We start from the raw sequence: 26,954 nt of genomic DNA, 5'->3' as shown, positions 1-26,954 counted from the left end.
TTTGTATCTAATCGGGTGTTCAGCTGAATGATTGTGATCGAACACTTTAATCATAAATTAACTCTGACCAAGTTGGCATGCCTAAAGCACCTAATTGACCAATTGGGTGGTCCATCGGCTAACTTCACACACCTTTTATACATCTACTAATAATAATAAATAATACAACCAAAATATACATATTACAGGGTAAAACAATAAAATTACTGCCCTAGAAAAGAGGACATGATTCCATTTCCATTTGATAACCGTTTCTTTTTTATTTTTTTTTTTTATTTTTTTTTTTTTTTTTTTTGCACACCATCTACTAGTGGGCCAGTTGTGTACAAATTCTAAGAGCGATAGGAGCCTTCTATCATGTCTGAAAGTGACACAATGTTCAACGAGCGAGATCGGAGATGTGCCGCTGCACAACTCGTGCTCTCTACCAATCCAAGTTTTGCCAACAGGACCATTGTCAACACCCTCAAAATGCAAATCCAGCTTACAAGGACGTGCCCAAGGTGATGAAAACTAAACAGTTGTGGTCTTTGGTGTGGTTTCAAGTGAGAGCCTCATTATGCCACATCTTTAAAATCTGAAAGTCAACACCAAAGTGTACCTGGATGTACTGAAGAGTGGGGTGATCCCTGGTGCAATCAGGTGGCCGCTGGCAGATACTGGGTGTGGCAGCAGGACTCTGCGCTGGCCCACAAGTCCAAAGAGACCCAGGCTTGGCTTCAGGAGTGCTACAACTTTGTACCCTTCTTTCACTGGCCCTCCTCCCCCAACCTGAATTACTTCGTTTGGTCATACATTGAGAACATCACCAACATGACCTCCCCCAACACCAAAGCAAGCCTGATCATTCAAGCTGCACCAGCGCTTGTGGAAAAGGCATGCTCCCAGTTGCAGATCTGTATTGAGCAGCTACATTTTTTTTTTTTTTTTTTTTTTAACACAGGCAACACCACTTATCAAGACCCAGAGGCCATTCGAGGATAAGGGTTAAAGTGTACAGTCGCCAATTGGACATTATAGTAATCATTAGTAATAGAAATTCAGTAAATTTGTTAACGTAAGTGGAACGACTCAAGAACTTGTTTATGTTGGACTTGAAGACAACCAGCTGCAAAGCAGGAAAACGAAAGACTGTTCCACAGGCGTGCAGTTGTAAGAAAGAAACTTTGTTCATGGAATCTACGTTTGGGTTTAGGCACAGATAAAGAGTGGGGGTAATTATTGAGTGTTTTCAGCTAGACGAGTGTTTGTGAAAGTTTGAGGGGCGATCATAGATTGAAGCTCAGTCGAGCACTTGCCATGAAAGGTTAAAAATTAAACGACTTTAGGACATGAATATTTAATTTTGAACATGTGCAAAAGAAAGGGCAGGCGTTTTATTCAACATAGCCTGTCATGGTCAACTGTTTTGTTCTCAATTTTGACCCCTTAGCAATTTTTCCAACTAAGAAACAAATCAAATATCCTATATATAAAATTTAAACTATGTAGATCAAATATTCAGGAATTTGGTAGACTTTTTACGCACACACACACACACTGTTGATTTTGACATATGAGCTTCCGCCACATCAAGTTGCTTGAAAATCCAGATTTGTTTATCGTGATGAAGGCTTTGTGTAGAACCATTCACTTTTTCGTATTACTGTTAACCTTTGTCAGTGCAGATAACTGACACACAGGACAAAGTAGACTGCAGGTTTTTACATCAGTTTCCTTCTCCCAGATGCAATTTTTTTTTTTTACATGATAGTCACCACTTATCCTTGAGTGGCCTCCTGGCCTTGATAAGGGTTATGTCTTAACAAAGACTGAGGGTGCATCTCTCCCAGCGAATTAACGTGCCCCAGATACTAACCTGGAAATTTCTACCACTCTGCCTAGCTTTCCCCAAATGGTCGCCCATCTGGTACTGGCCAGAGTCAATATTGCTTAACTTTGGTGATCTAACAAGGACCGATGAGTCAACGTGATTGTGTCATATATGTGCGCGTGTACTCGAACGTTTCCATTTTAAATTCTACGCAATTAGGTAGAATCTAGAAACCACGCAGAAATAAAATTCAGCGTCGTAATAGTGAAATTAAACAAATCTTCTAAGAAACCATAAAAAAAACAAAAAAAAACAATGAATAATTAATTAACACTCGTTTTTCAAAGGAATATGCAAATTAGTTAACCTTTATGGAGTCGCTCGCATATCTATTACAATGTTAAGTTTGTTTTAATTTTTAAATAGAAAAAATTTTAATATCAATGTTAGAACGAGAGAAAAAAAAAAAAAAATCAACTTTAAATATACTAGCAGGCCCCTGGCATTGCCCGGTAGTAAAATACACTTAAAGGTGATGTTTGGATTAATGCAGATTTCGTATTTATTATATCCTATTGAAATATTAAAAATTTTGGCAGAAAGGTTCCCAAGTTCGACAAAGTACACTTGAATGTATGAGATTACATCGACTGAAACGTGAAAATAGCATTTAAGATGAAAAGTTGTCCGAATCATACAGATAATCAAAATTGGTAAATGATGTTAAACATTTGTATGCAGCAAGATTAGAGACAGAAAAAAACGTTACAAATGGTAATTTTTCGCACAAGGTTAGAGTAGTGGAAAATTCCATTAGTTGTGGACAGACTAGTTATGATTGCATCATGGGATATGACGTCATGGGAGGAAGTACATGACAAAGAAATCTATTCTGCCTTTTTTATGTACAGCGTCAAAGTGAGCAGACATCTTTTTTGAGGTAAACCAACCCTTCAGGTGTGGTTTTGAAACTGCAGCTCATCTTATTATGGAAACAAACTAAACCCCAGAAAAAAAAATAGCGTTATTTTTTGTTTGTCTTTATTTTTTATATAATTCCTCCCACTATTGTAGCTACAAGAGTGGGGGTGAGAGATGCAAATACGATGGAAGGACCTATCAATTGAACCAGACTTCAGACAAGATGAAACACTTTGTGACGCGAGGGAATCAAAGAACACACCAGACTACGTCACATAAAAATGTAATCCTCTACTCTGTAATAAAGACAAATGTGTATTTGAGGATCATTCGAAAAGTACGGCCTCCTAGTTGAAGAGCTACGCAAACAGGAGTGATACCATTAAAACGAGCAACCTTTTGTGTTCCAGAATTTATTTTTCTTCATAGTCACCACCATTCTCAATTTATTTGTACCAGGAATACAATGACGTATCTCTGCTTCTGGTGTATGTCCACGACAAGGTTCATTTTCTTAGTCTTACACTGTCAATATCTGCAACAGAAAGATGAAACTTGTAGGTCATGAATACAGAAGTTCAGTCATCATAACAATACAATTTGCAATCACCTCTGATCCATTTGGACAGGAAAAAAATAGGAAGAGGTATTATTTTTTTGAGTGCTCCTCATATTTGTGTGTGCATATATATATATATATATATATATATATATATATATTATTAGGCAAACCTCTTCTATCTGCAATGAATTCAGAAAGAAATCACCTACTTTATTCCCATAATGAGACGTTTTTCTTATTTCCTTTTTTATACCAATCGATATGTTCTTTTTTATTTTTTTAAACTTTCCAGTTTGAGATGTTTTCCTATTTCTTTGAAATTCACTGATTGAGACTTATTTTATTTGAATGTTAATATGAACACTGGTGAAGCATAATTTTTTTTTTTTTTTCTTTTGACAAAGAATGCTCGTTATTAATATAGTTCTTCACTTTGCAACTGACTGCTTTAATTTTTGGTTTTTCGACCAGGGAAAACTTTCACTGCAGAAACGTGTGCATACAAGCACGTTTACACAATGTCTATCAAATATGTATTCATTCTTTTTTGCTTTTTTGTTATCCTAGTCTTCGTAGCTGTTTCACCATGTTTCGGCCAACTCATCCTCTGGCCTTGTAACTTGTATCCCAGTGATTACTGCCGTCTATAGTTGTCTCACCATGATTTGACCAACTAATTCTGTGGGCTTGCGTAGGATTGAAACCGCTATCTTCAGACAATGCTCACCCGAAACTGTAGAGATTGGGCGACAAGTGAGGATAACAGTCCACGAAAAGAATGAATACACAAATTATGAAGCTTCATCTGAAGGGATTGAAAAAAAAAAAAAAAAAAAAAAAAATCAAATATGTTCAACATAACGAAACGTTGGGAAAGGTATTAACCTCCATCATTTCATCCATTTAACAATTAAATAATGATTGCTGTTTTTAATAATTTGTTCACAAAAGTAAACCATTTCAATTATTTGGACAACGATTCTCATTGTTTCACCTCAGTTTCATTAGACGAACACACACACACACGTAATATATAAAAGGCACTGTCTGTTTGTCTGTCTGTCCCCATATTTTCCAACTATCTCTTCCAAAACTCAGTCGCAGAGTGGTGCTAGGGGCCTCAAATGATTGGATTTTTTTATGGACCGTTTTTTTTTTTTTTATGGGTCTTTAGCCGGTTAAAATAGTTTTTGAGGTATCAAAATTGAAAAAAAAAAGTTATACATTTATCTTAGTTTATTTTTAATCAGTTCATATCGGTACCGTGATAATGGTGCACAGCTTTGAATGCTACAGTTTTGCTTTCAGTTTCGATTCCAGCTGATGTCGCCCAAATACTTTTCTTTTACTTTTGAAATCACGACTCTATAATAATATATACGAAATCTGGACAAATTAAAATATCATATTTAAACAGATTTTACGACCGGGCAAAGGTTTTGCTCATTAGCTTTGCTTTTTAGTGAAACTGATTTTTTTTTTTTTTTTTTTTTTTTAAAACAAAAAGAAAAAACAACTATTTTCACACATTTCAGTTTTTTAAATTTTTCTTGAATATTTTTACATTTTCCATAAGAATGCTGCAGGCTGGATTAAAGATTTTGGCAAGTTGGATCTGGTGCACAGGCCATAGTTTGGAGACACCTGATTTATGGTCTATACTGCAAATGCAGGTATTACTGAGGTTTTTATAATATGCATGGTAGAAATATGGAAGTGGGTGTGTCTTTTACCCTTGGCCTTTTTACAACCATGGGACTCAGCATGAACATGTCTGCCGAAAGGAGAATTCCTCAAATATAACACCCCGGATACTCCTTAACCATCTGGCACAAGTTAGAACATAATAAATGTAAAATATTTAATCTTATATTAGTAATGGGATGATTCCAATGCTTTTCCTGATTCTGATATAATTACTGATTCCATACTAAATTCCCAATTCTTATAAATCTCTAAATATTTAACCATAGAGTTGTTATCCACCCCACCGATTACTGGAAAACATGTTGAATGTGCATATTTTCTCAAACATAAAATGCACTTGGTGGTGGTGGTGGGGTAGCGATCTGTAGATTTTAGTTTTACTGGTAGTTTAAAATTAATATTTATAATTTTATAATTACTAACAGTTGTGAAAGATTTTGCTTAAAAGAAAATCCAAAAAAAAAAAAAAAAAAAAGTCTATTAAAAGAATCGTTTTTGGCATTGGAAAATAGGTTCAAATTTTTCTGATTTCCTTACCCCAAAAGTTCCAATTTTTTACAATCAATCATCTCAACACACATATATACACACACACATTGGATCAATAAAGGTGAAACTGCAAAGCTCATGTTGCTGTATCTTAATTTGCTTCAGTTTCTGTCTATCCGTTACACTTCTGGATTGTATAGCTTCCTATAAACTTCTTTGATAAAAAAAAAAAAAATTTAAACTGTAGAGAGAAAAAAAAAAAGGATACAGTGAGTGGAAAGTGACTAATTTGAAATTGTCATTTTTATATGTAACTAGCAAAAGTACCCGTCGTTGACTGGGTTCAAAAACAGCCTACAGAAAATGGACTCTGATTTATGAAAATAAGATAGGTTATGAAAAAGAAGGGTTGTAAAGAGATAGCTTCGAATTTGGGGGTATCAAAACCAAAGTAAGATATGATGAAAGTAAAAATAAAATAGATAAACCCCATAATTTATTATACCATACCTGTTCACACTGAAACACTTATCACAATATTCTGTGGATGTATATTAAAAAACCTTGTTAAACTTTGTGACATATTTCCATTCTATGGAGGTCAGGCGTGAACGAACACCCCATAATTTTATTATACCATATTTCTTCAAACTGAAACATAATTATCAAAGTATACTTATGCAGATAGATATGAAAAGTCTTTATTAAAGTTTGTGCCTATTTCCATTCTATGGAGGCCAGGTGCGAACGCAGACCCCACAATTTTATTATATCATCCCTATTTAAGTTAAAACATACTTATCAAAGTATTCTTATGTACATCTATATCAAAAACACTTGTAAACGTTTTTTTTTTTTAATTTTTTAATTTTTTATTTCCATACTTTGTGAACCAGGCATGAATGCAGACCCCAGAATTTTAATGAACCACCGTTCTGCCAGATCAAACATACCCATACCTGTGTCTTGATACATCTTCTATCATTATATGTGATCAGTTTTTTAAAATAATCAACCATATAGAAGCCTATTCGTGACCACACACACACACATTCAGCTTTATATTATACTAGCAGTTCCGCCCGGCTTTGCTCGGGCCCTATATACTGTCCATAAGGTTATGTGCATATGTATATATTAAAAAGTGTGAATATGTAAAGTAATGTATTTCTGTATAATAGTCTTCCTTAATTACCATAGAGAAAAGGCAGACAGACATTTACACTTTTATAGATGTAGATAGATAGATTGGATGCAATATATAATAATGATTTAAAAAAAAAAAAAAAAAAAAAAAAAAAAAGACTCATGCGCCACCATTGAGAATCGAAACCAAAACGTTCAGCTCACGATTTATTTTGCCTCTGCCATAAATGACTGGGCTATGAAAACATGTTTACTGCAAGGCTAAAAATTAAAACATGAACCAATATTAACTACATTATGCATTCGTAATGGCGGCATTCGACCTTCACCTGGCAAATTTCATTTTTTTTTTAATTTTTACACTTTTGCACGGATTTTTCCAGGCTAAAACCCAAATATAAAATTTTGCATGGATTCAAACATCTTATATATGAAATTTTATGTCCGTAGACCAAAAACTCTAGGAGGACTTTGGTAGGCAAAATCTGTGCAACAAAAATATATACGTATATATAAATATATATGGAAACAATTTTGTGTTTCCTGTAAACGTTTTACGCAAATATTACGCAAGTATAAATCATGTAGAATATCTGCATGAATATAATTACACGTACTAGTTAAATAAAGATGATCACCCCATAAGAAAACCGAAAAAAACTAATAGGAAATTAATTAAAATGAATGTTTAAAAGAATATGCAAATTAGCTAGATCTTTTGCAGATGGATGCAATTCCACAACCCATATATAAGAAAATTGTATTTTTTTTTTTAAATAAGTAGAAAAGGGGGTTTTTAATATGAATATCAATACACCCAAAAGAAAAACGAATTTATAGGAATATAGATTCGCTTTGCAAATTCATTTTTTTCTGATTCAAATGAACTCTACTAAGCTGAATGGATGACCCAACAGGTTACATCTTTTCTAGTATCATCACAAGTTTTTTTTTTTTAATTTATTTGCAGGCTGTTACCATCATCTTCATAGTTATTGTTGTTTCACAACGTTTCAGCCAACTAATCCTTTGGCCTTCTTCAGGTGGTTAACCACGACGGGATAAAAATGCTGAGTCTCTTAACTGTATCTTCAGTAATTACTGCCTTCCATAGTTATTGTCTCACCACGTTTTGGCCAACTAATCCTCTGGCCGGCTTTGGGTAGGATTAAAACTGCTATCTTCAGACAATGCTCACCTGGAACTGTAGTGCAGTGGATAGAGGCGTTGAATCTCTACAGTTCCAGCAGTTGATAGCGGTTTCAATCCTATCCAAAGCAGGCCAGAGGATTAGTTGGCCAAACATGATGAGACAACAACTATGGAAGGCAGTAATTACTGTGGACACAGTTACAAGACTCAGTATTCCTACTCCGTTGCCGTAAACCACCTAAAGAAGGCCAGAGGAATACTTGGTCGAAACATGTTGAAACAGCAACTATGAAGATGAGGATAGTAGTCCTCAAATAAATATACAAATTACTCCTTTCAAAGGATTCCAATAAAAATATATTGGGTTTGTATTACTATACACATAGATTCGAAAAAGTTGTCAAAGAAACAAATATATAATAAATAAATGTTATCAAAGGCAAGATAAGTTCCTTTTCTACCTAACTGGATAATTTTCTAGTGTTTTTATTTAATGTAACATGTTTATTCGGCTTGAAAAACAGTGTTTACCAATGTATTGGAAAATTTAAAATGGCACTGGACTCTCTGCTGAACACGGTAAGTTTGGGAAAATGAGTTAAAAATTTAAAAAAAAACTATACAAAATACTGTTAGAAACTTGCTCAATATACGTTACCATGACATAGGCTGATATATATATTTAACAGTATTTTGTATAGTTTTTTATTTTTAATTCATTTTCCCAAACTTAACATGTTCAACAGAGAGTCTGGCGCCATTTAAAATTTTCAAATACATTGGTAAACACTGTTTTTCAAGCTGAATACACATGTTACATTAAATAAAAACACTAAAAATTATCCAGTGAGGTAGAAAAGGAACTTATTTGCCTTTGATAACATTTATTTGTTATATATTTGTTTTTTTTGACAACTTTTTCAAATTTGTGTATAGTAATACAACCCCAATATATTACAAGATTGGCATTAAAATTCTCCTCAAGCGGTTGACATAGAGAACAACACACAAACTAAAGCAGAGATTTAATAAAAACATTTATTTTTACACTATTGGTTCTCGGCCTGTTTTTCCGCATCCAAATTCTGTAAAACATAAGTTAAATGTTCGCTGATGATGACGTGGAGATCCGTCGAAATATTCATCAATATCCGAAAGTTCTCTTTGTCTGCTATTATGCCACTTGGTGTCGCCATCACGTCGGACAACGTCTTGTGAACTTGACTAATTTTATGGAAAAGATCTGAATTTAATGGCATAGAAAGAGCTCTGCAGTCTGCCGTGAAGTTCGACAGCCAATCGTAATACGCTTGACTGCTAAAGTCTGGTTTTGACACAAAATCAAACGTCTCTTCCAACTGTTCACTCTCCGCTACCATCGTTTCTTCTTCCGCCACGTGTTCGTCCTTAACTGTCTCCTCATTCTGTTCGCAATGCACTTCAACAAAATGTGGTTGTTCATTATCAAACTGAACATTTTCAATGAAATGCTGAGTGTATTCTACGTGCTCAGTACTTATTTGCTCCTGTTCCTGCTCTACGTCTTCTAAGCTGACGATAGTTATCAGCGTAGCACCATCTGTCGTGCCGTCAATAAGAGACGGGAGATCGCCTTCCATGATCGTCGCTGTAATCTGATCAGGGTAACCGTTTTCCCCTTCTTGAATTTCCGTAGCTTGGCATATGGCCGATAGCTGACTCTCGTTGCAAGCAGCGATTGAAGTCATTCCCGCTGATTGCATCGCACTGGCAACCACTTGCGCCACAGTCTGTGATTCGCTTGCATCGTCCCTCTCTATTGTTACAGAGTCGGCTTCCTGTAGGATAACGTCATCTACGTTGAGCGGTGTGGCAATATGGGTAACCTCGTTGCCTGTTAGTCCTTCGACAAACTGTGCGATTCTTTTGTGATAGTCGGAGGATTTGTCGTCAATTGTTATGGACGAAAGTTTCTCCGCGTCTTTGAACGATAACTGGAGTCTTTGCTGTCCGGCTGGTTTTTCGCTTTTTATGTTCTCCACTTGATTCGAATGCCTGCTTGCTATGTGCACCTTCAGCTGGCCAGCTCGCTTGAAAGAATCTTCACACAGGTGACAAGAGTAAGGCATTGCTCCCATGTGTTCTTTAACGTGTCGACGTTTACTCGAGGCATCGCTGAATTTGGCGTGACAAATGTGGCAGGAAAATGGTTTCTTTCCTGGAAAAGAAAAAAAAAAAATGAAAATATTTTGATTTTAAATTGACAAAATGCAAATGTTGTCATCATCCTCCACCAACAATTTTTTTTTCCTAATAAAAATCTCTCTTGATAATAATCATGTCTCCTCCCTCTCTCTCTTTACATCATTTGCCAACTTCCACTATTTTTTATTTACTCTTTATGCCTTTTGCTCTTCCTTCCACCATCTCAAACATCCAGTTAAAGATGAAGTGTGCACAGACAAGCAAGAGGAGAGTTTTAGTAATGTACTACATTCTTTGACATGAGAGTTAGTCTAGTGTGTGTGTGTATATATATATAAGTTAAAAATACAAAGTTACATAAGAACTTTATTACATTATCAAATCAATAAGGGTTTTTATTTTGTTTTATTACATTTTCACCCCAATCAAGTCACATTGCCACTGTTGTAGGGGGCTACTATCAGGGACATAGGCATCAGGGGTACTGTGTAGGGAATTGGGCAACAAGCTGTCGGTTCACATTACACTTGAACTTCTGCATGTCAGTACAGTTGGGGAAGAAGGGACCTGGAAGGGAGTTTCAAAGTCTAGCTGTCCTGGGGAAGAAACTACTGGAGTAGAAGGCTCTCTTATATCTAGGGATCTCTACTGTTTAGGGGTGGGATTTAACTGCTTCTTGGGTTTGTCAGAGGTATTTACGTTGAGGGGGCACAAATGCTTGCAGTTCGTCAGAGCATTCACCGTTAAAGTACTTGTAGAACAGGCAGAGGGATGCAACGTTTCATCGATGGGACAGAGGCTGAAGTTTAAATGACAGTTCAGGACCTATCAGATTGGCGACTCTCTTTTGAACCTTATCTAGGAGCGAGAGACTAGTGGCAGATGTACCAGCCCAAATATGACAACAATACTCCATACATGGGCGAATGGTGACCTTATAGAGGTATAGAATACTTTCGGGCGTTAGTATCTTTCTAGCACGGTAGAGAGAACCCACCTTCTTCGCAGCGACCCTGGCGATACTCTCAATGTAATTGCTTCAACTCGTGTTTCCTGAGAGCGTTAGGCCGAGGAGTTTAAAAGATGTACTTTCAGATAAAGAGTCATTGGCCATTGCTATTGGTGGTAGAGAAGGTTTCTTGTAATTATTGAAGGAAATGAGTTCAGTCTTGGCAGCATTGAATGTGACCATCCATTTATGTCCCCATTCCACTACAGATCGGCGGTCATGCGCTAGTGTTTCTGCTATTTCTTTAGATATGTGTTCATTTGTTTTCTTGTCGTGTCTGTTATAGAGCGTGATGTCGTCAGCATATATACCCATCTCAAAAACAATTTTTTCAGGGAGGTAATTTATGAATATTAGGAATAACAGAGGTCCAAGGATAGACCCCTGAGGCACTCCCGCATTTATATCATATTGTTTAGATGTACGGTTACAGGAAAAGAAATAAGGGAGAAAACTCTTTATGTCATGGCATTTCGAAACTAAATGCTTCTCATCGGAAGAGGATAAAAATCCAGCATCATACAAAGATAAGCGTAAAAATAACAGACTTTAAAAACGTTCAGATTAAAAATGGAAAAAATTTGGGGAAACTAAATGGTAGACTAAAAACCTTATATTTATATAATGCTAGTTTTTTTCTCCTTTTCTAAGCAATTAAGTTAAGATGGGAATTTTAGTAATCTATTAGATTTTTTGACACCAGAAGGTTTGTCTAGTGCGTGTGTGTGTGTGTGAATAGACACGGTGAAAGATTAATAATTGTGAAATTATTAATTAAGTTTTCATAGGGGAGAATCATAATAAAATCAAATTAATATGTACGATCATTAACATTTAGATTAAAAAAAATAAAAAATAAAAAAAAATAAAATGGGGACAAACACTGATTTCTTTTAGATTTAAAAAAATATCCTTATCAATGAAATTTTGCATACCGAAAGGCCTCCTTACGGGTTATAAAAAAACAAACAAAAAAACAAAAACAATATGGAACCACTCCCTCACAAAGTTTCATCAATTATATTTACTTCATCAGGCTAGTTAAATTTTGGTGTCATTCCCAATCTTAATCCCCACCCCCACCCACCATTTATGCTGATGAGGAGACGATATCCAGAAATATTTTACTTTATTTCTCGGTGGTTTTATTTGTAAATATTGAATGAATAAAAGGGATATTATTTCCTAAACGATCGTACATATTAATTTGATTTTGTTATGTCCCCCTCCCCCCAATGAAAACTTAATTAACAATTTCACAATTATTAATATTTCACCCTTTCTACTAATATAGATCTAGGTAATTACACCTATTGAGTTCATCATATATCTATAATACTCCAAGCATAGCACCTTTAAATATATTTAACTGAGGCTTTGCTCTTTTAGACTCTGGTCTATTACTTTCTATAATATATATATAAGAAATAGTTAATAAAACATGTTAAAAAACACTTTGAAAAAGAGTTAAAAACATTTAATCTGAAAAGGAAACACTTAATAAGTGGATAGTCCTTAATCCGCGGAGTTTCGAAGAAATACTTTCCTTCTCATCAGAGGGTAGGAATTAGCAAAATCGGATTTTGCATACAAAAGTATTTGATGAAACTGCAAGTAAGTCAAAGATCTTGCTGGATAACAAAAAGTGAAGCAGAGGGAATATGGTGAAGAAAAAGGTGATTTCACGTGAATGGATTTTATATATATATATATATCAATCATTTAGAGTAGGGTTTCTTAAACTTCAGAACACATATGTAATCACATAATAGTGTTTTTACTGAGAATGCAATTTTTTTTATCCAATTATGATGCACTGAAGAAAGAACAATTTTCAACCAACACATACCATGGTGTTCGGGCCAAGATCAAAGTGTAGTATCTGTTCTTCAATTTTTTGTTCTCAGTTAGTGGAGGAGAAATCCTTCATGACTGAGACAATTTTTATTTTTTGTTCCTTTTCTCCACATTAAAAAACTACCCTGGTGTCTAACTCTGCCCTCGTGGGGAAGCAAAGTAAATAAGAACAAATCCACAGTTTTTACTACTGATCACTTACACTCAAATGTGTATGCAATATATTTTCAGAGATTTTTTTTCTCTACAGAAAAGCCGGTTTTTATTTAGAATTCAATCTTATTTAAAAAATACAGGAAAATCTTTATGATGTACGTTACTTGTCATGGAACGAAGACATCATATTCCAAAGATCATGTAAATTGATCAAATAGTTTTTTGTTTGTTTTTTTTTTAACTAAGAAAATAAAATTTTTGGAATGAACAAAAAGAGACAGCTTTGTGCCATCATTTTAAAGGCAAAGCCAGATAAGTCCACAATAATTTAAAATATCACATTTATTACTTTAAATGATTTAAAAATGATTTTTTTTTTTTTTTATCAAAAAAGTCCAATTTATATGATTTTTGAAATATGACATTTCTATTCAGTAACGGATATGTACTTCATAAAGACTTTCTGTAGTTTTGTTTTTTTAATTCGGTTGAATTCTAAATAAGAACTGAAAAACCTTATTTTTTTTCCTTTTTTTTAACAATCTTTTCCTTATTATAAGGGTGAGTCTTGTATGTGAAAATTCACTTGTACAAACAAATGTAAAAACAAACAAACATACAAACAAATGTACACACAAACGTACAAAAAAACACAAACGTACACACAAACGTATAAACACAATTACAAACATAAAAATTCAAATGCATGTACAAACATACACACAAACGTCCAAACACATGCAAACATACAAACAAGCGTACAAACACAACATACAAATATACACACAAACATACAAACACACAAGATCTTGTTGCATGATTTCATTAATATAGAGACAATGAGCAATTACTTGAATGGAACATCCACAAATGCAGATAAAACAAATAAAAATCATACATTCAATTTCATTTGATAAGCTAGTTATGTTTTGTTTTTTTTAAATAAAAAAGGATTTTTAAAATATGTGTTACGTATAAGCGAGAAACACACACACAAGATTTTGCCAGATGGTTTTATTAATTCAGAGATTCAGTTTTACGAAGTACTTCAGTTAGTATTAAAAAAAAAAAAGAAAAGATAAAGTAAAGGAAAAAAGAAAAAGTAAAATAAGAAAAAAATAAAGGAAAAAAGGAAAGGAGAAAAAAGGAAAAAGGGGAAAAATAAAGGAAAAAAGGAAAGGAGAAGGAAGGAAAAAGAAAGAAAAAAGGAAATTTTTTTATTTTTTTGCTTTTGCTGACATGAGGTATCCTATCAGTTGTCAGATACCCATTCATTATTTCAGAGACTGCAACCGAAAGATCTTTTTAAACTTCTAACCACAATTGTTTGAATCTCTTGTGCTTGGTTCAATGGATATATTCATCAGGTAATTTTTCAAATTATTTTTCATTAGATTGGTTGGATGAAGATCTTCCTAAGATTCCAATTTCATTTCATGTCATATAGAAAACCCTAGTATTTAGTTATCTTCCCTCCTCAGTTGCCAATCTCATTAGAGACACTTGACTTCAACTAGGGTTTCTACTTTCTTCCATATCACTATGTCAGGTTTAACAGCTGCTTTGTAGTTGAAGCAATTGCAAAGTGGATGGTGCATTACTCTTTTTATATATATATATATAATGATTGCAACGTCTTGTCAGACGAGTGCCACTCCCTCAGAGACTTAAAGTCCAAGGACCAAAAATGATTTTTTTTTTTTTTTTTAAAAGTCCTACCGGTGAATTCACACGCTCAAGCAGGCATGACACTGAAGACGGTCATTGAGATCAATTATTACATGCTTCCAGCATTTCAAGCCTCCACGTGTCACAACTTTTCCATCGCCACAGGACCATTTTTATAGACAAATGCCTGAGGGAGTATCTATACACAGGTGATGTTACAGTCTTAGCTTTGTACGACAGCTAAGTCTCTCTCTCGGTTCAAAATGTTGAGATCCAGCAACAAGCAAGAGCAAGCAGCAACAAGTTAAACTGCAGACCAGCTTAATGCGGGTACTGGTCTCCCACTTTATGGTTTTTTTCAATCAGAGATTTATATATTACTTTAGTTAGTTGGAAGGGATCAAATGATCCCCTTCTAGGGCTAACACTTGATTTTGCGATAAATTTATATCCAAGTTTTTTTTGTTTTTTTTTGGCTTTTTTTTTTTTAAGTAGGCTCTGTCCTTTTAAGGGCTGCTATTTGTACTTCAATGCAGCTTGGTCTTCCATGGATTGTGTCTAAGTAATTTTCTAGTATAAAATGTTCATAAGCCAAATTACAACGCAATATTATGAAAATAAATATTTATTTGTTTAAAATTAACATTTCGGAGATAGACTGTCCTCAGAATTTTACATATATTTTTTTCTCTTTTTTTCTTTTTCTTGCTGTTAAATTGAAGAAAAAACAGTAAAGAATCCGTTGTCTGTCTGCGGTGTTATTTTGAAATGCTGGAAGAATATGTTTGGCGCACATGATATGAAAGTCAGTCGTGTTTTCCATAATAGAGGCGTTGTTTAAATTTTAAAATGAAGTACATAATTTAGCTTATAAACGTATTTTATTTTAAAATTTAAACAACACTTCTATCACTGAAAACACAACTCTAGCTTTCTAATATTTTAGATTTTTTTTTCATTAGAATAGTTGACCCTATCACAAGTGGTAAATCATGTTTATCTCTTTCGGGGCGCATTTCATTTTTAACGTGTTCTTTTGTTTCATTTTACTTCAGTCAAGTTCGCAGAATCCAAGTCCCCCCCCCACTCCTGCAGTTAATACTTGATCTCTATATGAGATCCATAGATATTTGAATGTTCCATTAAAGTCCTCCTTTAACTTTCAAATACCAGGATAGTAAAGAAGTTGAGAACATAATTTTCCTCTTCCCAGTCGACCACATCAATTTGTTATATCTTTATTGTGGTTTCTTTGGTCTTACTGGATTCCAGGACAAGAATTCCTTTGTCTGTTGGAGTATCTAGCTTCTGTGCTGTTACTTGAGGTAACATTACTTAGAGAGGATGCACCATTCCTTGTAAAAGCTAGTGTTGGCCAACATTATCGAGGATATCTTATTTGGGTCGCAAATACTATTTAATTTTGAATATTTCGTCAGGGTTTTCTTGTAAGGAAAAGTATCCTCATGCCAGGTTTTTCTGACAAACCCTCGTACAGAAAGACCTTAGAGGATAGTATCTAGTAAGCATTCAAGTTCTACAATTACTGGAATGATAGAGATCTTCCTAAGATTCCAATTTCTTTTCATGTCATACATAAGACCTTGGCATTCTTATTCTTTTTTTTTTTTATTTTGTTATTTTTCTTATCAGTTTTGTTGAAGCTGGTGATGGGGCATCCTACTTGATGCCAAACATTCACCCGCTAACTCAGATATTCCAACTGAGAGATCTTTTAAGATTCTGACCGTCCCTTTAAGTGCAATTGTTTGAATCTCTCCTGCACTTGGTTCACAGGGTATATTTGCCAGATACTTTCTGAAATCCTGTTTCATGAGTTCAGTTGATCCTATGATTACTGGAACGATAGAGATCTTCCTAAGATTCCAGTTTCTTTTCATGTCATGCTTACTTTTTAAAAAAATTTAGTTCAGTTAAGCAATCAAGGGGCTCCCTCCTGAAGCTAACATTTGATTTCATTATAATTACAATTTATATCCAAGGGCTCTTAAGGATAGATGTTGTTCCCTTTATGGCTGCTATTTGTATTTCGTTACATCTGTTCTCCAAAGATTGCTTCTAAGTATTTCTGAAGATTCTTTTTTATTAGGCCAGTTGCTTCTATCACAACCGGTATAATGTTTATTTCTTCACGTCCCTTATAGATCATTCTTCAGGTCCTGATAGTGTATTATATTTTCCCGTTCAGGCCATACCATTAAGGCCATAGTCATTTGGGACTATGACATCAGTAATGAGCACAGTTCTTTCGGGCTTGTTTCATATTACAATGTCTTGATGGCGTTGTCTTTTATGCATCTTCCCGCCTATATATCTTTCCATTTGATATTATCTGAGGTGGTTGATGTTCCCAGATGTTCATTGATCTGTCAAGTTGCATCTCTCCACAAATCTCCCAATGGAGGAATTTACATACTTTGTTGTGATAGGCAATGTAAAGACCATCTGCCAATAAGATTGGGCATCCAGAAATTAGGTGGCTTGGACTCTCAATCACTGATTGGCCATTTCTTTGTAGGCCAGCCATTTTTTTAAAAATCAGTTTGTGAGTAAGCTCTGATTTTGTCCGGCTACAAGAAGTTTTTCCTCATCAAATGGAAGTTTCCCCATTCTTGAGCCATTGGAATGAAGCATCTTTGTCTCTATACTCCTGGTTAAGCTCCTCCAGGAACTTTCCCGCTCTTTCATGTTGTTTTCATCCTTGTTTTTTTTTTTGTTTCCATCTCAATTTCTGTGTATTTCTTTCTTGCAATCTGTGTTGCTGATTCATCATGTACCTCGACAGTATTCTCTAGTAAGTTTCCAGCAATCTTTATGATTGAGGTTTGTTGAGGTAGACATTCATGGTGATCTTTCACCATTTTCATTGTCATACCTGTTGAACTTTTGATCTACTGTGGTGGCTCATTATGCATTATTCATTTCAATGAGGTCGCGTTCTTTTCATGGTAGGTATATACTCTCCATGCATTGGATTTGGTATATTATTTTATGCAAGGATAGCAGTTCCCTTGTCTTTCTATCTAGCCTATTGATATTATATTGATACCAGTCAATAATACCAAAACCATACGAGATGACAGGGATTGCAAGCTGGTTTATAGCAGTAATTTTGTTTTTAGGGCTTAATTCGGATTTGAAGATCTTTTTAAGGCATGTTGTGTATTCTTGTTCCATCTTTTGTTTCATTTTCTTCTGCTCCACAGTGACGTCCTCCTCTATACCAAGGTATTTGTATGTGGCATGCTCTCCTAGGTCTTTAATAAGACCATCATTGCCGAAGATGTTTGAATGTTGCCTTTTTTCATTGTGCATTTTGCACATTTGTAAAAGCCAAACTTCATGCAGACATCCTCTGAACATTTTTACAGTTTCTATTAGAGAGACAAAGTGTTTTTATGTTTCTGTATAGAGTTTGAGGTTGTCCATAAAGAGTAAACGGTTTACTCTTTTACTTTCATCCTTATTTGTGCCTCTATTAAGACTGTACCCAGCATCGCATTTTTTAAGGAGCTTGCTGGGTGGATCAATTGCAAGACAGAAAAGCAATGGTAATAGGCTATTGCCTTGAAAGATACCTCATCGAATACTGAGCGTTGGAGTCTGTATTGTCTCTTCCATGTGGTGTAGAGCAATGGATGTTTACCACATGGTCATTTGTTTTGTAAAGAATGTCCTGATGCTCTCATGGACACTATAAATCTCCAAACATTGCAGTATCCAGGAGTGAGGCACACTGTCAAATGCCTTTTTGTAGTCAATTCAGGTCATTGACGAGTTTCTTTAATGCTTTTTGCAGTCCTCGCGAATTGTTTTATTTAGAAGGATTTGTTTTAAATCAGACTTATTGGTAAATGCCGAGTCACAAACTGTGACGTGACAGTCCCAGGGAACAGTTAAGCTTCCCACGGGGGGGAGGTCAAGACTCCCGAAATACTGGAGAAGCCGGGCAGATATGATTTGTTTTATTCTTTAATTATCATTGGTGTGCCCGGGTGATGGCAAAAGACCTTGCTGAGAGAAAGATTGGATTTATGATTTTCATTGTTATGAAAATTGACGACAATATCATTTTTTTTTTTTTGTAAATTGTACTCCGAAAATAGAATGACTCAGGGTTCAAGACTAAGGTTGTTTATAGTTCGAGTACAATGTTGCAACCCAGAGGGTCGCAGAGAATGACCTTTCGGGGCACGAAAACGCTGGCAGATCCACAGGTGCACTCGGGTAGGAGAGGGCCTCCCCTCGGGTGACGTAACTGGATACGATTTGGTGTCAAAATCAACATTGAACTATGGACAATTGTATATAACTATATATATTTGTATATTTTATCTTGAATTTAATCAGTAGAATAGAGCACCGAGTTGTTTTTCTTTTGGTCAGGGTTTACTTCTAGGGAAAGTATTCTCATGCCAGGTTTTTGTGGCAAACCCCTGTACAGAGAGACGTTACAGTTGAGGATAGTGTCTAGTACGCATTCAAGTTCTTACCTGTGTGGATAATTTTGTGCCGAATCAAATCTGACTGATGAGCAAATCCTCTTTTACAATGATCACACACAAAAGGTTTTTCACCTGAAAGATTAAAAAAATATTATAATCAAACATTTAACATCAACAATGATGGGGAGGGGGGATTATTATTATGTTTTTTTTAAAGTTATGATATAAAAATTTTATTTCAAGATTTTAAATCATATTCAGTCTAACGTTCATTTTACATTTTTTTACTCACGTTCATGCCTAATAAGGCGCTACTATTTGAAACCATGCCTAGAAAAGATTAACAAGATATTAGTTAACATTACATTTAAACTTCTGCGTGTCAGTACAGTCAGGGAAGTAGGGACCAGGAAGGAAGTTCCAAAGTCTAGCTGTTTGAGGAAAAAACTATTAGAGTAGAAAGCTTTCTGGCATTTAGGGATCTCAACAGTGAAGGGGTACGATTTTGTTGATAAGAGTTTGTCGGGGGATATGTATGTCAAGGGGGCCTTAAGAAACTGATTTCCAAACTAACCTATCTTTGGTCAGGTCTTTATTTAACCCTTTTTTTAAGTCCATTTTTATCACTGCTTCCCATATTTACTTCGCCTTTCCCTATGAACCTGATCTATTACCTTAACTTTACATCTACTGACCCAACAACTTCCATCCATTCTTTCAATGTGACCAAACCATCAAAGTCTCCTTATACTGTCCAGATTTAATCTTCCTCCGAAGTCATCAGAACTAAATTTGTCTTCAAAACTCACTGTGATGCCACGCATCATCCACTTGACAACTCGTCTCGTACACATTTGACATTTGCCAAGAGGGTGCACACGGGTTCGCAAGTGTAAAAATTAAATAACATTGAAAAAATAAAAATTTAAATAAAACACAAACTCCGACATTTTACAATTATATTTGTTGGGCTCTGAGTGCGAGTATGACACCTCAACCCTCTAAATGCTAAGGTCTACATTTACATTCTGTCGAGGTCCTGTCAGTTAGTTGCTATCAGCTAATCTTGGTCTGTTCACATTCTATCCACGTCCAAGCCACGATCTGCCTCCAACAAGACTCAACTCTGTCATCGACCGTTGCAAAATGCTCCCAATTGTCATCAACTGGACACTGTCATAATTATCTGGATTTATGGTGTAAAACGGTCATTGTGGGTTGTCCAAAATTATAGAAAAATGGGCAAGTTCAAATTTTTTCAGTCTGCTAGAATTAAAATTATTCCCAAGAGTGATTTTTTTTTTCACCCAATTGGATTATGATAGCTTTCTATGTCTAGATTCTTATTTGTGAAGTATGAAAAATTTCCTCTCGGGGCTTTTTTGCAATCTTTCGTTTAAATATACCGGCCGGGGGCAAAAATGCTTTTTATGGTAAATTTTGTGAAAAAATCCCCCAAAACAGGTCAAAAACTTGTTCATATGTTCCATTTTTTATAATGAAGTAAATTTAGGGAATCAGGCATTATCTAAGGGGCTTATAAAACATTTAGGGGTTTCTGGAAGAAATTTTGAGCAATTCTTCAGGTGCACCCAAATTTACTTCTTGGTAAATTCACTGTAGTTGCAATTTCACAAAACTTTGAAATTCACAAACTTCAAATAGGCATATCTTGAGAAATAATTGGAGTTAGAAGACAAATGAGCCCATTTTTTTTACAACGTCAGAATCTGAGCTATTCAAATATATAGGTTTCATAATGATTTGAGGAAGTTGCTAAAAACCCATACGCCCGCTTGCCAACCCACTGTGCAGCTTAGAAACCTAGTAGGTGATGCTCTTTTCTCTTCCCTGAAACTCTTTCCCCATTGAAGAAACATTGTGAGCCTCTCTCTGCTCTATTGCTATTTCCATGGCAAGTGCTCATCTGAGCTCCAATCTATGGTACCCCTCCCTTGCCAAACTTTCACAAAAAACACTCGACTAGCTACAACCACTATCAACAATTTTCCCCATTCTCTATCTGTGCCTAAATCTAAACGCAGATTCCATGAACAAAGCTTCTTTCCTAGAACTGCCCACATGTGGAACACTGTTCCACTGGCTTGCTTCCCAGCCAATTACAATATGGTATCCTTCAAGTTTAAACATAAACAAGTTCTTGTTGAGCCGCCCTCCCTTTAAATAATCCAAATTTTACTCAATTTACACCATTAACGATTACTACTCTACGACCTTACATTCATTAACCCTTATCCTCAAGTGGCCTTTGGGACTTGATAAGTGGTGACTCGCTTGCAAAAATCAATAAAAAAATAATTACAAGGATTATTTTGGTAAGTTAAAAAAAAAAAAAAATGTAATCTATACTTTTATTCTTGTAAACTGAAAATTAATTATAATTTTTAAATCTGAAAAAGAGAATTTTCTTTCATTACAATTGAATAATTTTCTAATTAGGAATTAAAGAAAAATAAACCGCAGACACTTGTGCCCCCACGACGTAGACACCCTTTACAAACCCGGCAGGCAGCTTAATCCCACCCCCCACACAGTAGAGATCCCTAGATGTAAAAGATCTTTCTACTCCAGTAGTTTCTTCCCCAGAACCGCTAGACTCTGGAATTCCATTCCAGGTTCCTGCTTCCCTAACTGTACTGACATGCAGAAGTTCAAGTGCAATGTGAACCGACATCTTGCTGCCCAAATCCCAACATAGTGCCTCAGTAGTTGCTGCCCCTGATAGTAGCCCCCTACACCAAAGTGGCAATGCGCCTTGTTTGGGGTGAAAATGTAATAATAAAAAATAAATAAATAAATAAATAAATAGCAGACCAAATCATTTACAAAAATCCAAAAGTTTTACACATAAACAATTTCTTTTCTTGTCAGCAATGATAATTATTTATACTCATGAGGATATTTAATAATAGCTGGCAAATACATTTATAACAGAACAAGCTTACGACTGTTACAGGTGATATTCTTAATAGTTTGCGGATGGTGCCACCAGGTTTGTTTTGCATAACGTAACAGAATAAGATGTGTATACTTTTGGTTTACAATGCAAGTTTGATAAATGATATTTGGTTTGATTAAAGAAAACAAAAATGCATAAAAATCTTTATGATGTATGTACCAGTCAGGCAACGAAGACGTCATATTCCAAAATTTACGTAAATTGATCAAGAAATTAAAAAAAAAAAAAAATTAAAAAAATAAAAATTTACGATACGGAAGATGTGAGCTAAGATCTACCATATAGTTTTAGAATGTGTTAAAATTCAAGGGCAACAACTCAATTTGACTACCGAGATTTTGTTTATATTCAAAATAAAGAAAACCTCTTTATTATAAATTTTGATTTTCTTAGTTAAAAAAAACAAAAAACTACTTAATCAATTTATGATTTTTGGAATGTGACATCTTCGTTTCACGATGGGTATGTAACTCAGAAAAAAACTTTCTGTATTTTTGTTTTTTTAATGAAGTTGAATACTAAATAAAAACCTGATATTCCTCGCTGTAGAAAACATTCTGTAATTTGTAAAATAAGAAAGAAAAATGTGGTCCAGGGTTTTCTAGGATAACTCAATATTTCGTCAGCAATACCAGGACTGATCTCGCTATATAAAATATAACAAGATTCTAGCTGAGATTTCATCATTCAAATTTTTTGAGTGAACATTCACAAACAACATTAATTGGAACAGATACATAAAAGACATTGCCAAGGCTGCTGCAAAGAAGGTGAATTCCCTTTACCATGCAAGAAAAACCACACCTGAAAATATCCTATACCTTTACAAAGCCAGAATTCACCCATGCTTCTATCACTAGTCTCTCCCTTTTAGACAGAGTCAAAAAAAAAATCATTAGTCTAATATATTCTACACTATTAACCAAGCTCCAACCCCCATGCCATCATCGCAATATTGCCTCCCCGTGCTTGTTGTGCAAATATTTTAATGGGATATGCTCTGACGAACTTGCAGCACTGGTGCCCCCTTAGCATAAATACATCTGACTAACCTGGCAAGCAGCAAAATCCCACCCCCTCAATGTAGAGGTCTCTAGATGCTGGAAAGCCTTCTACACTCATAGTTTCTTCTCACAAACTACTAGACTTTAGAATTCTCTGTATCCTACTTCCTTGACAATATTAACATGTAGAAGTTCAAGTGCAATGTGAACAGATATGCTGCTGCTGCTCAACTCCCTACTTAAAGTGCCCCTGTAGGCATTGTCCTTAATTCACAGTATCATGTTGGGTTTCAGTATATTTATATAAAAAAAAAAAAATCCAAGACAATTTTACTCCCATTAAAAGGTAAATAAAAACTTCTGTCTTCAATCAATTTGAGTGAAATAGGTTAAGATACTCTAATGACTTTATGTTATACTTGAACTACTTTTTGAACAAGCTATTTCTTATTTTTGTCAATCACTTCAGGCAACGAGTTGTTCCAGGTACAAAAGTTATGCGCTAAAAAGTGTTGTTCACTGCACGGTGATCTCTGAGGCACAACTGAATCAGTACTTCCTGCTTTGTCAGTTTTATTCAAACAAAAAAAACTGTTAAGTTTAGTAGTTGTGTTCCTCATCATGAAATCTCATTTGCCTTTGATTTCCATGCCTAAAAACTCCAATCATTATTCAAACTTTTGGCTAATCAATAAAAGGGTTGATGGTGGCTAAGTGGTTAATGACACAGACTGACAACCTTGGTGTGCAAGTTTGAATCCAGTTCATTCCACAAAAACACTTTCATCAAACGCACACTTGACCTTGAGTCTAAACTTTTCGAAAGGAGGTAAATTAAATCATAACTCTTTTTACTGAATGAATTGAACTAAAATTTTTTATATTTAAAAATCCATCTAAAACTTATATTACTATTTTACTGTTTCTGATTTTATTTTATTCACGGTTTAGGTATGTAATATTGCTGATTCAACAGTGGTTAATGAAACAAACTGAAAACCTAGATGTACTAAGTTCAAATCCAGTTCATTCCACAGAAACACTTTTATGAAATCCACACTTGACCTTGTGTCCTACAACCTGGAAAGAAGACAAATAAAATCGATAATCATAGAACTTACCAGTATGCACTTTGGAATGCGATTTTAAGTAAACCATCTGTGAGAACTTCTGCCCACAATGTTTGCATTCAAACGGTTTCTCTGTGGAATGGGTAATAAGATGTCTCCGCAGGCAACTTATTTGGCGAAACGGCATTTGGCAAACGTGACAAACGTGCGGCTTTGAATTTGTGTGGATTGCCATATGTTCTTGCAGACTTACTTTGCTTGAAAATTTTTTTTCACACACTTCACACACAAAAGGTTTGATTCCTAGAAAAAAAAAAAAAAAAAAAAAAAAAAAAAAAAAAAAAAAAAGAATTTTGAAAATTTATTTAATTTAAGGATGCTACTAAAATCAAAGAAAATGAGAATTTGAGGTGGAGGCAAGGTTTATATATATATATATATATATATATATACACACACACACATTATTTGTTTTACATAAGCATTAATATGTTGCTACACATTCAAGAGCATATTTCGGTCAGTCAGTTACAAGTAACCAGAGACCTCTCAAGGAGATATTGCTTATGCAACAGACTTCACTTTTGTATCGCATGAAGAGGTCTAATTCCTTGTAACTGATTGACCGAAATATGCTCATGAATGTGTAGCGACATATTAATGCTTATGTAAAACAAATAATCTGCATATCTTGCCCTACTTCAGTATTGAGCACTCTTGAATTATTATCATTGGTTGCTTCACCTCTGAAAAATATTAACCTGGAATAATATATATATATATATATATATATATATATAGTAATTTATAAAATATATATGGCGATTAAGCTACACTGAATATTCAGCGTTTCATCCACTATAGGATTCGTCAGGCTTATGCGCCATTCAATAAAAATAAAATAATTTTTACAGAAAAATTATGAAAAAAGTCCCTAAAGTCCGTATTAATGAATTCAATATAACTCGAAAAAAAATGAATTTCTCAAACTACCGATATATATATATATATATATATATATATATATATATATATATATATATATATATATATATATATATAGAGCGTGTCAGGAGGCGATGAAAAGAAATTAAATAAAGTGCTTGATCGCAAATGTGAGAGCTGAAAATACAAATATTTATTTAAAAACTATATACATATTCCAACTATATATACATAAAACTATATATATATTCCAAAGGCGAACCAGCGATTTCATTGTATCAAACCAGTCATATATCATATCAGCCACAAATGGCTGGTTCAATACAATGGAATCACTGGTTTGCCTTTGGAATATATAGTTTTTTAAAATAAATATTTGTATTATATATATATATATATATATATATACGCACACACACAGCATAATCACATTGACACACTGGTTTATGTTAGATCAGCAAAGTTAAGCAGAACTGAGTCCAACCAGTACGATACAGGTATATACCAGGCACTGTATGTAGGAGGAGGTCAATACCTCCCTGTAAGAGCTGCAAAAACCTAGCATTGTTATTTCTTACCTATTTGGATGTTGTAAGAAAGCAGAGTGAGCAAACTCATGGCTATCCACACAATGATTTGATTTAAATGAATGCCGATGCTCAAAATGTATAAACGTTTTGACCCCACTTACTTTATAAAAAAAAAAAAAAAAAAATCTCCAAAAATCAGAAAATTAACCAATTTTAATGAAATTTTCAGTATTTATCAAATAATGATCACGGAATATAATGAACTAATATTTTTATTTAAATCTTAGTGGAAATGTATTTGTTTGTTTAAACAAAAAATACCTTTAAAGTTATGGTTTTCAGTAGTAAATAAAATACGCAAGAATTTATTTTTGCTTTGTTTATATAAATAAAGCATCGTAATTTGTAACAATAAAAATAAAATAATTTTTACAGAAACATTACGAAAAAAGTCCCTAAAGTCCGTATTAATGAATTCAATATAACTCTAAGAAAAATGAATTTCCAAACTACCGATATTATCATTGAATTAAGCATTTTTTATTTTAGATTTTCACACAAAAAAAATTATAATTGCAAAAAATATTTCTACTTTTTTTTTTTTTAAATTACAGGTTTCGTACAATTTTTATATACAAGATTTTAATAATTTCCTTGCTCGCAAGAATATGAAACTTTCGGCGTAACATATTTGTTATATAATATTGAACAATAATTTAAAAAAAAATTAATTTAAAAACAGGAACATAGAAAAATAATCAAATTAAAAAATGGAAAAATTTATACAAACGCTCAGGTTAGGAATGTATGGATGGATGCACGTCTGGGGGGAAAAAAATTTATCACACCCCTTCCTCCCTTTTAATTACATGACGCCATTTTCACAGTCTTTCAATTGGCTGAAATTTTGGGCCTCCATATATTCCGTGTTTAGAAAAACTTTAGTTTGTTGCGTTTTGCGAACGGAAGAATCACTCGGTTTTGGGCTGATTAATTTATATTTTGTACAAACAAGGTGGTTTTTAAAAAAATTTTTTTTTTAATTCAATATCTTAGGACTTTACTAATTATCTTGGAAATAGACCCAGAAAACTAATATTTATCTTTTAAAGGATTTTTACAATTAATTTATTTAACTTCGAAATTTAGCTGAATTGAGTAGCTCGCCATGAAAACATTTTTCATAACTTTTTTTTCACGTGTACTAATATTTTTTTCCTATTGGAAATTAAGTTTAGTCCTTAATCTTTCAAATACAATCAAAAAGTAGTCGGAAACCTACAAAAAAATTATGA

The 26,954-nt window shown here is 34.2% G+C and overlaps 1 protein-coding gene across 2 annotated transcripts in view; it reads right to left on the bottom strand.

Moving 5' to 3' along the window:
* Window positions 1-8,810: 8,810 nt before the first annotated feature.
* Window positions 8,811-26,954, bottom strand: part of LOC145283832 (uncharacterized) — a 61,432-nt gene continuing 43,288 nt past the window's right edge. For both annotated transcript variants that reach the window (XM_080132928.1, XM_080132929.1), the window contains 3 exons: window positions 24,236-24,487; window positions 19,179-19,262; window positions 8,811-9,987 (listed from right to left, as the gene is read on the bottom strand). In XM_080132928.1, the coding sequence (XP_079989054.1) occupies window positions 8,840-9,987; window positions 19,179-19,262; window positions 24,236-24,487 (1,484 nt within the window). In that variant the 3' untranslated portion in view covers window positions 8,811-8,839. The remainder of the gene's footprint in view (window positions 9,988-19,178; window positions 19,263-24,235; window positions 24,488-26,954) is intronic.

This window comes from Euprymna scolopes, chromosome 8 (assembly GCF_053919585.1).
Source record: "Euprymna scolopes isolate OS-2025 chromosome 8, ASM5391958v1, whole genome shotgun sequence".
NCBI lineage: Eukaryota > Metazoa > Mollusca > Cephalopoda > Sepiida > Sepiolidae > Euprymna > Euprymna scolopes.
The sequence above is the reverse complement of the archived record's forward strand: the minus strand, read 5'-3'. Positions and strand labels throughout refer to the sequence as shown.